The 15381-nt window shown below is 34.9% G+C and overlaps 1 protein-coding gene across 2 annotated transcripts in view; it reads right to left on the bottom strand.

Moving 5' to 3' along the window:
• The window catches only part of LRPPRC (leucine rich pentatricopeptide repeat containing), a 93184-nt gene that overhangs the window by 25485 nt on the left and 52318 nt on the right, over positions 1-15381 (bottom strand). For both annotated transcript variants that reach the window (XM_040551081.1, XM_040551080.1), the window contains exons 26-27: positions 2752-2820; positions 2407-2497 (exon numbers count right to left, since the gene is read on the bottom strand). In XM_040551081.1, coding sequence (XP_040407015.1) covers positions 2407-2497; positions 2752-2820 — 160 coding nt within the window. The remainder of the gene's footprint in view (positions 1-2406; positions 2498-2751; positions 2821-15381) is intronic.

Here is a 15381-nt window from a genome sequence, read left to right as displayed (position 1 = left end):
CATCAAATTGAGAAGTTCTAAACTACTGTTACTACTCAGAAGGTACAGGAAGATGCAAACAGAAGAAAAAAGACTGTACAAATTTTTAAATGAACGAGAAAACACAAATATTGCAGAAGTTTTCCCCCATCTCATCAACTCAAATATTCCTCCTTATTAATTGCCAAAACAATTGGAAAAAGATTCGAAACGTTTACAAAACATTCTAAGGTACCATTTCTAAATTCCAAGATCCATACCCACTCTCCACAAGGTTCTAGTACCACTTCAGCTTTTTAGAAGAGGTAGCAAACTACCTTAAAACTGATCATTTTATTTGACTTAAGGACTAAAATTAACATTTTTAAACACAGGTTATTATGGCAGTAAACAGAGGAGGATGGAGAATGTTTGATACGTTTTCGTATATTTGTTTTGGGCTCTGCAACTATCAAGCAGATGCTGGCAACTGTAACAAATTCAGACATCCAGACAGACAAGGGGCTTGAGAAGATTAAATAAAACAGGAAGTTGAAGAAGCTGGGTTTTGTACCACCTGGAGAAAAGCAGTCTAATGGAGGAATCTAATTGCTGTCTTCAGCTACTTAATTGACGGGTCTCTCCTTAGCAGTGCACAGCACAGTTTGAAAGGTGATGGTTAAAAGTTGCAGTAATGGAGTATATGAGGATGGTCAAACCTTGTCACAGGTTGCCCACGAAGGCTGTTTAATTTCCACCCCTGGAGGCATTCAACACTTTACTTGACAAGACCACAGACTGATCTAACTTTAAAGCTGTCATAGCTCTGAGAAAGAGCTAGACCCAAAACTCCTGAAGCTCTCTCATTTTTTCTCATTTTCTTCATTTTTCATCTAATTTTTTCTCCTACTCTACATAAACAAACAATGTTTTCAACATTTTTGATCACAGCTTGAACTAAATGGTAGATGCTTCATTTTTTTAATACTTAAAATAGATCTTAAGTGTGGCTTTGGTGCACAGTGACAACTCTCTACTGTACTAGTTCACTGGGCAGCTTTGATAGATAATTTTAAATGGTTGAAAGCAGGAATGTGCATGGTTTTTGTCTTTTACGGTGACAGAAAGCCACAAATGTTTTCCACTTCTTTGAGTAGATGGAATGGGTTTTGTCTTTTCAAAGACGACTGAAGATTTTGTATGACAGAATTTGATAAATTCTATCTTCTTGGATTCTCTTCCTAGCAGGCACACTGTCACACCTAGTCACTGCTAGAGGTTGAACAAGATGGTGTTGGAAAACAGGAAGACCCCCTCCTGTTGAGACAAGGTTGTATATCAGGCCTACTTGATATTTGAGGGTGAACCAGTAAATACAAAGCCAGAACAGGGTAATGCCACAGTTTGTTTGTTTTTTATTTTTGAGACTGTTCAGAAAAAAAAAGGGAACAAAGATCACAAGAAGTCTCTGGGGCGAGGGGGGAAATACTCATACCTTCTGCTTGTAATTAAATGCAATGGGGATGCAGCCTCTTTCATTGCTCTACTAAAAGGGGGTTCTAACAAAACATTGTTTAGTGAAACAACGTCGCTGGTTCTAGTCAATGAAAAATATACATGGGAAAACAGCCTAGTTATTTCAAGCTCAAATCCAAGTTTTCCCAAGACCAAATATATCAAATAGCTGTAATGACTCCTTAATATATAACCGTGATATAAGGCTTTGTGTCATCTTTCTGAAATATGTAGCAATCCTTGTAATGCTTTTTTTTTTGTCCTGACTTCCTATTTGGTATTCAATATCCAATCCTGAGAATGCAAAATATTTTCTCAAGACTTTAAATAACTAGAACTAAAGACTAACATTTTTACTGTGTATAATACAGTATGATACACTGAATAACAAAACCGACACAAACAGAAAAATAGAGAAAATAAATGAAATTAACTACAGATACATTCTTTAACAAATCTGTAGTACAGAACTGAACTTCCAATTTAAAAAAAAGGTCAATTTCCATAAGTGATACACAAGTTTGGCTATAGGTGGTGAGGAAGTGGTAGATTTAAAAAAAAATCCCACACCTTTCCAGAAGATGTAGCTAGATCCATTTAAAGTAGAATCCAGATCTTTAATGACTATAAATATAGAAAAAAGTGAGCAATTTTTCTTCTTACAAGCATTTAAATATATATATACATATATATATAATATATATATATGTAGTAAACTTTCAAGTTATGACACAAAAGAGTAACATGGAATGGAAGATTTATACTATATAAGTTCTAGGGTACTGTTATGCTGAGCTCTGCAGGTTAAAAAAAAAAAAAACCTACCTGTACTCTCCTCCCCTGCAAGATGCCTCAGAAACCATATCCATACTAATTCTTTAAGGACAAAACACCTCTCCAATTGAAAATGAAAAAGATTACATTTTAACTTACCACAGAGTTGAAGCAGGTGGTAGTACATCTCATCTCTATCACATTCAAAGAGATTTTGAGTTAATTCTACCAATTGTTCCAAAGTCTCCATCTTTAAAAAGAAAGGTCATCATTACATCTCAGCCAAACAATTATTTCCTATGTATGTGCGCTTAGATACTGTGTACATTCATCTAAAATATTTCTGTTTAAGTATATACCAGCATTTACACGTGGCATTAAGTTCACCTCATCAGCCTGTCACACATCTTCACACAAAAAAACGTCTAGCAATGAAATATTTCAAAACAATTATTCTTGGAATATAACGACAGTTCTACAGAAGATGACATACAAGCCACGTACCTGATTATTTGATATGCACTTTTTTGCAAACCACTGCAACCTTCCAGGGTGGGCTCTTAAACCAGGAGTCTGCAAAATAATATTTCCACAAGAAGAAAAAAAAAAAAACATTACTTCACACAGAACATTCTAAGCTAAAGTAGGTATGATACACGTCCTCATAGAAACAGTTTATGGGTTTTGTTTTTTTTGACAAAGCTCACAAATAATCAAATTAAGCTGCATTTATGACAGGCTTAAAAATTGCAGTCATTTTATTCAAGATATTTTCCTTTTTGATCAAAAATTGCTGTGTCTGCACTGACAAACACAGTTGCTATAGAACATACTTCAGAGGAACTGAAGTATTAATTTCCGTCACCGCAGTAATGGAATATTATTACTATTACCCAGGGTAATCATTTCTATTACTCATGGTAGAGTTATACCAAATGTTTCCAAACTGGCTTCACAATGAAAAGTTCATATTCAACATCACTGCAGTGATCATTAGCAACTAGAAAACCGTGCTACTCACAATGTCAACGGTGACATTTAGTGCCCTTTATTGGCTCACATTAGCTGTTTTCTTACAGCTATTAGTATCTAAAACCAACAGTTTTAGGTTGTGACCTCTCTTGCTATGCTCACTAAGAAAATCATGAAGCTAGAGTGCACTAAGCATACCGTAGCCAGCTGCTAATGAAGATGCTAGGTATACTAACTGTAGATAACTCCCATCCCAGAGCAGAGCAAAGGCCTACTGTGTCCACAGAACAATCAATGTTTAATAGTTACTAACCCATAGTTCTTTGTGTTACTCATTTTCTCGGGTTAAATGAGACTTTGCTTGTTCATTCCTTCGTTGCTTTGAGTGGTCTACAGTCATACAACACATACTCAAAAAGCCTTCAATTTTTTTTGCAAACTCCATCTAGTATACACTGCCACGTTGCACCCTCTCAGCACTACAGACCGCAACAATTGTATCACAGTTCCTCCACTGTCAACAGCAAAATTCTTTGATAAACATTGGAAAATTCAAAATTCGTAAAGAAACACATTATAGGCATTATGTTGCTCAGGTCCACCACATCTGGAAAAATGATGCAAGAAAACCCGTGAGCAAAGCATCCATCGTCATTTTCACGTCTCACACGCTGTTTCAAGACTACTTGAATTCACTTTCTTTATACTCTCTCATTTTAATACAAAGATCATTTACAGAAAGAAAGGACTGCACTTTCCTTTCATGTATCCAGATTTACATTAACACAACCCAAAGCGATTCCAAGGAAATGTCTGTTCATCCCCACCTAGAAACATGTGTTTTGACTCTTGAAGGGTTTTAGCTGTTAATATTATAAGAAGTCTCTGCAGTTGAAGTGTGATTTCCAAAATTCAAACGTAATTTCGCATGTAAGAGGCAGCTTGAACAAAAGCTGTGACAAATACTGAGTCTCCATTCCAAAACAGTGGAAACAATTACCGTTGAACAAGTCAATTAGCCTTCTGTCTTTTCTAACACAGATAAATAAATTTCCTTTCTCTTGTCTTCTCCTCCAACAGCAGAATTATTACCACTACATCCTGCTGAAATAGCTCAGCAGACACCAAAAAGCAAGCACGCTAAACTTCAGTTAAAGATCTAAAAATCTGCTGAAGATACACGAAACTGAGTGCTCTGCAAAGTAAATGTTGGGGCATATAATCCTGCCAATCATCCAAAACAGTTTATGCAATCATTCTAAGTTAAAAAATAATAATTAAAAAAAAAAAAAACAGGATGCTAACCCCTAGATCCTAAACATGAGCCATCTTCAGTATGTATTTATCTGTGCTATAAAAATAGTCTCAATCGAAGAGGTTATAGGAAAATAGTGACTCCTCAAGTATTCCAAAGTGATGTATATTAAAAACAGTTTTGCTTTCCATGTACTTGCTGATTTTTCCATTTAGATTTTATCACCATTTTTCATGTTTACAGGTATCCAGTCGGTGCTTTTTTAAGACTCAGCAAGCAGTTTCACATAAAATATGCTGAAAATTAAGTCAAGAATTAACATCTTACACAACAGGCTCTTGAAAATGAAAAAGTATGTTGCTTGCATTTGTAGCTAATCCTCTTTAGGACATGTTAAAATTCAAATGCTGAATTCACTTACAACTTCCAATATCATTGCTGATCCGAATGCCAATGAACTCAACAGCTCCAAACCTACAAACTTTTTATAGTAAATCCTTTCCTGTTCAGAAATGATTGATGTGTCTGTCACTACAAGGACAGCTGAGTTATACAACAGATATCCTTGTGTTTCATTTTGAAATTGAGAAGTGTTTTCACATACTGCAGGTCTCAATCATTAAAAGAACATCTAGGTCAGATTAACTAAATCTCCAGGGCTTGCCTGATAGTCCATATTTGTAGCTTATCCCTTACCATCTTAGGGAATTTTAAGCATTGCATTTAGCAGGAATCAGACTTTCTACAGTAGAGCAAATGCAGAATAAAAATAAAGTAAGGAATAATAATTTAAAATGTAAAAACCTGTTACTTTAATTACTCTCCCTAATTCCCATTTTAAATTTGGACCTTGTCTGTTTCAATGGCCAGAAAGTAGTATTGAGTCTTAGTATTTTTTCTGTTTTCTTTTTTTTTTTCCCCTTCCATTTTTAAGGCATTCACTGTTTTAAAGAGTAAAACAACTATTGAGTGTCTATCAAAAATTATACAGCTTATAAACTAAATATTGTTTTTTTTTTCAGGCTTTTAAATACTCTTGGAACATGAAAGAGCTGTACTGCACCAGAACAAAGGTCCACCTAGCTTTTCATCCTTCTCCCCAACAGTGCCTATGAGAGAATATGAAGTGACAGAAAACCCAGCAATACGCTCCCCTCAGTGCCCCTCCATTCTCCAGCTGTTTGGGGTTCAGTGGGTCAGACTTTCTAGCAAATGATTTCTCTTCCATGAACTTCTCTGATTGTCTCTGGAACACAGTAAGATTTATCATTCATAACAGATTTTGGCAAAGGGTTGCCTCAACTACCTCCTACAAAAAAAATACCGCCACTTCTTACTTGTTTTCAGACTAGCTTCTTTCTATGGGCTTTATTTGGACCCCCTTTGATTTTGTATTGGAAGACAACATACAGTTGATTACCCTTTACCCTTTCGATTTCACAGATGCTCGAGTGATATATGTAGTAATTCCCTGTTCCAGTTTCTTTTCCAGTTTAAGAAGTCCTCACCTAGTTAGTCACATCTACTTTCGATCACCTTTTTTACTATCTTTTAATACTCTACATACAACCCTGCGCTAATTTATTCACTGATTCTATGCCTTCACACACAGAAAGGAAAACTAACCAGAATGGGAAAGAAACTACTGCATCTTTAGAAGAACTCTTGATCATGTGAATGCAACAATCCTAAACCACAGAAAACATCTCAGTTGTCCGCTAGAAACAGTCATCTTAGGTGACTGAAGGGGTCCAATCACCAGAAATTCTTTTCTGTACTAACATTTTTAGTTGAACTAACTTCTACCTATTACAGTTGAAATAAAACTGATTGTATGGTGAAATCCTGACCTGTCAGAGAAGATTCTATTTAACACTTTCCCACACCTTTAGATAATGATAAAAACATTCAAGTTTTGTCTACATTGGTGTTCTGTATTATTACAGATAATAGACCAATACTGTCTTTTTTTGAAAACCTTTTAAAAAATGGCCAAGTAGTTTACAGAAGAGATGCGTAAAATATTCACTTTTCTACTTGCCTGAAACAACCTTATTCTCTTTAAAGACAAAACTTACATAATGAAAAAACAAGAGCAAAAAAAAAATCCTGTGGCATTCTTCAAAGAGAAAGACTTTCAGAAAACTTAGGTGTTGAGAACATCCCAGAATGGTCCCTCTTTTGCTACAGCTGGCTTAGAATGCACAACTATTTGAAAGTCATCAAAAGCATTTTCATTTGGCATATGCATAACATAGAAGAGACGAATTACCGTCTTAACCTTCCAACACTGCACCTCCACAAACTACTGCTGTGCACAATGCTTGGCAAAACAAGCACTACAAATCCTAGATACCTCCTTGAAAACTTATTCTAGCCTTGCACAGTGTAACTTTACTTTTGCTAGGTTAAAGGTTGGACTAGAGGATCTTAGAGGTCTCTTCCAACCTAAAGAATTCTATCAATCTACAATTCACTGTGAGTAACACTGATTTTAAACATTCACGTTTACCTCTGCTTAACCCTACCCTTTTCAAATGATTTGTATATTCTTCTAAACCCTGATGTTTTCTTCCTAAAGTTCTGTCTTACAGAAACAGTTCTACAGTAATCACCAATCCAACCATTACCAGGAATACTGGAAAGAAACAGACCATGTATAAACCCTATCTACATTGCACTTTCTAACTGTATTTTTTGGACAAGTAGATCCATTCATCCTTCTCTTTGGAGCTGAAAAAGCTAGTAATAATAAGAGACAGCTAATGCTGCTACGGAAGAAAAATGCTTCATGATGAGTTACATCAATAGCCGAAACAGACTTATGTTACCAGTACCAGAACCAGTTACTGAGATTTAGATGCCAAAGAAATGTCTTGCAAGAAGTCATGTTACTTCTCTGGAAAGACAGCCTTAAACAGACAGCTATGAGAAGCGATGTGTGTCATTTCTAACAGCTCTCTCTAACATAAGCCTTAGTGAAAATAGCACAGTTGATAGGAAATTCTTGATTTAAAAGCAGATTTTTTTTCCCTGATTCCACAGAAGTGCCTATGAAATCGCACAAATTCCATGCAGTTTCAATGAAGCCTAGGATATCGTTGCACATCAACTTACCTGAAGTTTTGTTTTTATTTTTACAGTGTAAACACTGTATGCTATGTTTGAGTCTTTCCTTATGTGAAAACTCTTAGCAAAATTCCTCTTTTACTAAGCAGTGGGTGTATTGCCTGATCAGAATGGTAAAAGAATATTTTCAAGTTTTTGTACCTTTCATAGCCATCAAGGTCCAGTTGATAGATGAAATGGTTAAAGTAATCTTACACTTTTTTTTTTTGACTCTTTTAAAAAGCTCCTTCACCTTCAAATTGCAGTGCATTAGTTTTACAAAAATACATCAACTAAAACATTTATACTAAAAAAGAAAATGGATTTAATTGTTGGCTCTGAACATATGAACTTCTACACAGTAGCCCAGAAGCTTATAAAAGAAGCTGCTTTAAAGACTGAGGAATCTAAAAATAACCTGTGCATCAAAAAGCATCACTCCCATTGCAATCATATCAGCTACCTAATAAAATACATTACTTCTCTAGCTCTGCTCTTCTTTAAACTGTTTTACTACCAGGACAGCATTAGAGCTAGTCCTGTCTATGGCAGGCAAAGTAAGGAATACTTTTTCTACAAGTTCCTTCCACTTGGAAAGAAGTTTAGCTCCTCTGTATTTCAAAAAATAATTCTTTGGTGATGGTGCAGAAAGAGATCCTCATTTACTTTATTCTTTCTAAACAAAAGAAAACCTTGAGAACTGCTCTAATTAAGACACGTTTCCTCTACAAAAGAAGTAATTGCTTTTGTTCTTTGTAAACAATTCTACCCAGAAATAAATAACATGGCTAAATACATCCGAACACATTATACTGATTTCTTTGATGAGAAGCTAATCTAAAGTATCCTCACACTTGCACAATTTTTGGGGGAGGATTAACTGTGTGAAAACTTGAATACAATTAAATCTGTACCTTCAATATGACTACTTTTCACGTTCAATGACTAGGTTAAGTAGTCTGCTGTATTAGAGTTTTGAAAATTATGAGTTGCCCCACTTAAAGTTATGCCTTCAAAAACTACCCAACTATTGTGTATATGATATATTATTTGCACTGATATTTAATGGAAGACATAAATGGACACATCTACATATTCATGTACCCTAACTCTCCTATTGGGAATGATTTCAATTCAAGCTTATGCTTAGCTTCTTGCCTATCCTGCAGTCATCCAAATGAGCAACTAGCCCGCTTCTACCAGGTTAATTTTTTAGGTAAAATGAAAGTTAAAACAAACAAACTCAAATACTTACAGTCTCCAGACTTCAAACATTTAAAAGAATAGAAATGTAACAAACCACATTCCTAAACCTGTTTTGCTAAACTCATTAGAACATTGTTAAAGCACACCGAAGAGGGGGAAGAAAGGCATCCTTGGGAGACAAAAATCAACAAAACCCCACAAAAATAACCCTCACACTCAAATAGAACCATAGAATCATTAGGATTAGAAAAGACCTCCAAAGATCACCCTGTCCAACCATTACCCTACTACTAATGTCACCCACTAATATGTAAGACATGCGTCTATTCTCACTGGGAAAAGTCACAAAACACCAGTTTTTCTGTTTACTTTTTTCCTAAAGTATGTACTTGCCACAAAGCTTCTCTCAGTTCTTGCCAACTTAACCAACACAATTAGTATCTATTGAGTAAATACTCAATTTTATTTATTTCTCTTGAAACAGGAATATATGCTGCTTTGTGGTAGACAGACATTGAGATGCAAAATTATTTTCTGTAAATACCAGAAGAAAAACAATGCTTAAGTTGTAAATTTTTTTCTTGCTCCTGACAACAGAAACTGATGCTATGTATGTTTAAGTACTGTTGGAATATCCCACATTTATCGATGAGATTTCCAAGTGAAACTATGTATGAAGTACTGCTACAAAAATTCATTAGAGTAACAACTTCACAACAATAATCATGCTGAAAGAAGACATCAAAAATATGCAAAGCCCCTGCTCAAAAACCCATCCTCCTCTAGGCTGTTCTAGGTTTTACATTGCATGATGAACCCAGACACCATTATAGAGTAGTAGTATTTTCTCTCTAACACAATCCCTGGACCTAAGGAAGTATTTACATCTCTTGCCATGATCCCAGATTTTAAACACACTATTTTCTACGTTTCTGGAAGGAATTCATTCAATAGTCAACACTTCGGTTTTTCCACTGGAAACAATTAATTATTATTGGGGATATATTCATTTAAATATTAATTTCTTAAAAGAAAGTAAGACCTTTTGAGTAACATGCACTGATCTAGTAATCACTTTTTTTTTTTTAATTAACACATGCACACATCCATGGGTACAAAATCCAGCTTCAATAATAGCTGTATCAGAATCCAGTTTCATAAGTAGAAATAATGCTCTTATTAGACTAATAGGACTCAATAATAAGAAAAAAAATAATCTTTTCTTGTAATTATAGGGTTTGTGTGTCTAAAAGCTCTTCATCCTTTCCCCTCCCTCCCAGCTGTATACAGTTACTCTAATAAAAGCTATTACGCCCCCTACAAACTACTCCATCTCAGACCACCGTATCTCTAAGTACCTAACAGAATTTGCATTACACATTCACAGACGTTTAAATTTTGTTCTAATCACCTCTGCTCTTTTTCATAAGAAGACCAAACATACATTTTTGTAGGCAAATTTAGACACTAGATGTAACCATCATTAAACCATACATTAAAAAAAAATAAATCCTGCTGTGACAAATCAAGAAAGCAACTTCTCCCAGTAGTTGTTGACTTTTTGTTTGTTTTGTTCTTTTGTTTTTATCTCTAGAATAAAATCAGCAAGACTCAATTTTCTGATGTAGATTCTTATAAAAAGCAATCTGGATGAAAGAAGGTTGTAATCTCTCAATATCAAGAAGAAATATTATCATTGTTTTTATGGTAGATTAAATCCAATGGCAACTGGTATCTCAAGGTCTGCTGACAGTGGATGTCACAATTCTTTGCTTAAATCTATTTACCTCCTGAATTAACTTGACATTTGTTGATAGATATATTCCTGTACACTAAACTCACCTAAAATAATTCTTTTGTCAGGTCTTCAATTTCAGCAACAAATGTCTTTTCTTGCATTTATTGATACTGTAAATACATTTCATTAAAAATATTTTGTATATACTTGTTCTTCAGTTCTTCACATAAACATTTTGATACACAAGAGATGGTGTAATATATCTAACTAGTAAGTATACATGATACATTTAATATAAGGGCAGATGAGGGAAATCTCCACACAAAATCTAGTAAAGAGAGTTCGGAAGCCATACACTCTGCATTGACATTTTCAAGGGAGTTCCCTCTTGTGATAGCAAACTTGTGCAGGTTAGTTTTCTATTAAAAATTCTGCCATACGGTTCCGTGATCTTTCCCTATCTCCTAAATACAGTAATCCTCCCTTAGCCTTCATTTGCAGTAGAACTACAGAGCAGAAACAGGAGCTTTTACTGTTTTATTAAAGGAACTATTTTAAATCACATGAGCTAGGAATTAATTTAGAATGACTTCAAGAATTATCTGTCAAGAAAAAAATTCAAACATCTCTACCAACTTATCGGAAGAGGCTTTAAGCACCTAAAAATGCCAGTGATCTGATACCCTTTTCAAAGGTATCAGATTAAAAATATATATATATATATATATGTATATATATATATATATATTTTGCTGTCCAAAGGAATGCAGTTTAAGAAAATACATTTTATCATTACAGTGCAGTGCTAACAGAAAACTAGTATTAAGTACACACTAATATGCATGTTCCCAGGAAGATATAGACAAAGAAGAAACCAAGTTTGTAGGTTCTTTCCCTCAGGAAATGAACATTTCTTAACTACGCTAAAGCAGTAGGAATGGCAGTCTTCTCAACAACCTTTTCCACTGGACTTGTATAAGCACAGAAAACTGAAAGAAGATTTAAGAGTACTCTGGATATATCTTTTTTTTTTTAATTATTCCACAAAAAGAGGCAATATCTATATGTTTATCAAAAATTAAGTTTATGAACCATTTTTGCTCACCTTAATGAAAACAAAAGCACACAAGTCAGTAGATAACAGCATATAGATAAGTCGTAAAGAACAGAATCAGGTGCTCTTGAAAAAAAATAATCTAAAAAGTTGCGTATAATGATGCTGACATTTTTACACAGGAGATACTAGGATATTTGATTCTTGGGAGAATCAACAGAAAATGAAAATCAGCTCCAAGATACTTTAAATTTTATATACTTTTTAAAGTGTCTCCTTTAATGGAAGAGTTATCTAAAACAATGAACAGGAATATCTGAAAAGAGAAGGAAAGGAAATTTTAGAAAAATATTGCCAGTCATGATAGCGTAAAGCTTCGGGTGCATTCATGTACAATGTTTTACAACATTAACATACCTTAACACAGATGCTGTTAGCAATGCTGCCTGTATCATTTTCAGAGTAAAAGTCTACTGATGTTTTGGTTTACGTTTGCAACATACTGCCATTCCAAATACTAGCTACCACTGTATTTATATTTTTATAAAGTGTGTAAGATCAGATCAAATTGCTTTAACCATTTCATCACAAAAGATTAAAATTTACTTAAAGAGTAAGCAGGGATTGATTGACTCTTCCATTTCAAGCAGTGAAAAAATCATTAATATTTTAAGATAAAACACTCATTAATGCTTTCATGTGCTTTATTCTTTTGAATTCTTCCTCTTAGATTCTGATAATAATTTATGTGGTGGTGGTTTTTATTGTTGTTGGTTGTGGTGGGGTTTGGATTTTGGCTTGGTTTGTTGTTTTTTTTGCTTTAAAGACAGACTTGATATATAAACCTGTGAGAGTTATTTTGCCTTCTATTTTGTTACTTAACAGTAACAAAAATTGACCTGTATACCTGACTGAGGCTGATTTCAACTGGAAATGGATCCATTGCTGGTTTAAAACTGTGTATACTTCAGCCATAGATGTAAAATGTTCATTTTTACTTCATGAAGTAAGTCATGAACTAAGCCTGCTTTTGCAAAGCAGATTTAAAGAACAGCTTCCTTGAAGCTCTGCTGCAGGACTGTTACAGTGCTTACCAATGTACAAGTCTTGCGAGTCTACCACAAAGAGCCAAGTGGGTTGTCTAGACCATGGGCACGACTTCATCTCACACAGATTCAGAGAATATTTTGATAAGAGCATTCAGCACGTATAATAAATGAAAAAGTGCAAGTCTAGAAATACTCAACCATCACACAGGTGAACAGCTACAGATCTCACTGCAAACTTCAGAGATGAATGAACAGCTAAAATTGATCCCAAGTGACACAGAACAACTATATTATAACTGTTTAGGTAATTAATTTTTAAGTCTCCATGTACCGCGCAAGGAAAATAACAGGTGAAGGGGAGGAAGGAAGCAGATTCCTCGAAGGTGGTGTAATCCTCCCTTTTCATCTCAGGTCTCTCCTGGACGACCCTCACATCAGTCCAGCTCTCAACCATCAGCTAGATCAAGTCTAATAAAACAGCAACAGTGGCAGCTGACAATTGAGTAAAAATAAGGGAATTCAGATTTTCCAGTTCTTACAAGAAGTAAGCAACTATGGATTGAAAGGGATTCTGGGGACTAGGCTCTAGAAAATACTCTTGCCACCTAAATACCAGACTTAAAGAATACCAGGCCATGCAACTCTTCCAGACTCTCAGTTCTACTACCTGGAGCAATGGAGCAACATGTATAAAGATGACCCTCTGTGAGAAAATTCGATTAGATATTATCAAAATGAGACAACATTTTAGAAGACTAGTTAAGAAAATATTGTTCTAGAAGGTAATTGTGTCTGAATCCCTTTTACTGGAAAATTCATCTGTTTCTTTTAGTCTTTAAGTATCACCCGTTAAAACTAAAAATTTATTCACTTAATTATCTCTCTTTTATGAGAAAAAAAAAGAAAAAATCAAAAGCAAAATGTCAATTAAACTGCCTTTATAACTAAGGGAAAAAGTCCTATGTAACTAGGGCTACAATTGATGATGATGATGCTCCTCCAAGGGAAAGCAAGCTAGTAGGTGACTTCATGGTAAGGGACAAGAAGAGAGGGGTATCACGGTCTGTTTTGATACGATCACTTCTGAAGGACTCATGACAAAATCTGACACATCATATGACGCACACTTAAGAACTGAAGACTAAATCACGCTGTGATGCACCCAACAGTAGAACTTCCCAGCGTGAGGCAAAAGAGCATCTCCCACCACATCCTTCTACAAGCACAACTTCAAGCATTCAGTAATCACCAGACATGGCTACAATAAAGCACACCTTCGCTTTGCAGACAAACTGAAGCTACCTCATTTGAAGGTCTGATCTCCGAAAGAGGCTTTCTGTCTAGCTACCTGACACAAAACAAATGAGAATAGACTTCAAAACCTTAACCAGAGTCTATCAACACTGCAAACTATTACCTTACCAACCATGCTATGAAGCCTCAGAACCTAGTTGCATTGGCCCTTCTGCCTCAAGTCTTCTCTCGTAGTTTCTCTTCCACCTTGCATTGCCTCAAAGAGAGAATCGCAGCACCAAACTACGCGCTGCAATTTACTTGGTCTGGTATTAGTCAGGCACATTCTTTGGCCACATCAATTAATCTTTAGTTGTCTTTTACGCTATCATTCTCTACTTAGTCTTCCTGCCCTACCAACAAGCAGCTTTGCCCCAGAGCTTTCAGCTTTCTTGCTATGACAACATCCCACAACATGAGCTTTTATATATATATTTATATATATATATATGCATGCACATTTTTGTTACCAGATTATGTACATACACAACTGACCCCCCACCTTTTTTTTTTATATATAATTGCACCTAAATCTTCCCTTCTTTTTCCACTATTGTCATTCAGTTGTATTTTATCAAAGATTGAGATTTAAGAGTTATTTTCTTTTCCTAGGGGTTTGAGTTGCAAATTTTTCAAAGCAGCAGTTGTCACTTTCACAGGAGCATCCAACAAATCTCTGATTTCTAAAAGTAACAAGAGAAAGCTGAGACAGTGGTCTCCAATAAAAAGCACCCCATTTAAAAGACCATAACCTCCACAGTCTTCATTTCCTTAGCTCCTACAGATTTTTTTTCCCGGTTTCATTCCTACCCTTTTAGATACTCTTTATTAATTCTTCAGATACTCCAATAACAAATGATACCACTAAAATCAATTGATCACTATAATCAGCAACACATGATAAAGTATACACTGACAGGCAATCCATGTCTAACATACAACTACTTCTAAAAAGATCAAGTGACCCCAAATTTGATCAATCTTTACTGAATGTTTCTTCAACAGGAAATGAAAATAGAAAAACTATCTGAGATGGCCAGCAACAGAAGAAATTTAGCTGCAAAAAACACTACTGGAGAAAATGATACACATACAACCAGTACTCCATCTTCCATATTATACGCAGTATGCCTTCAACTTCCCAACAAAACAAAAAAAGCAAATAGTAACTTGTTTATGGACTGAAACTATTTTCTTGCCCAGCAAGATATGAATTAAGATTTTTTTTTGCCCTTGAAGAAAAAAATGATTGGAAAATACCTAAATTATTCTTACATAAAAATACCTGAAAATAACACGTAATACAGTGATTGATTTTGTGTCCCTTGATTCACTGGTAAATGACATGCATAGCTAAATTTCTGTATTCCTAAAAAAATTAAACCTTTTTTTCCTCAACAACATATACAAAGATCAAATTCATACTTTATGGAAGCTAGATAAGAGCAGGAAATCCTAC

The sequence above is a fragment of the Cygnus olor genome, chromosome 3 (assembly GCF_009769625.2).
Source record: "Cygnus olor isolate bCygOlo1 chromosome 3, bCygOlo1.pri.v2, whole genome shotgun sequence".
NCBI classification, from domain to species: domain Eukaryota; kingdom Metazoa; phylum Chordata; class Aves; order Anseriformes; family Anatidae; genus Cygnus; species Cygnus olor.
The sequence above is the reverse complement of the archived record's forward strand: the minus strand, read 5'-3'. Positions and strand labels throughout refer to the sequence as shown.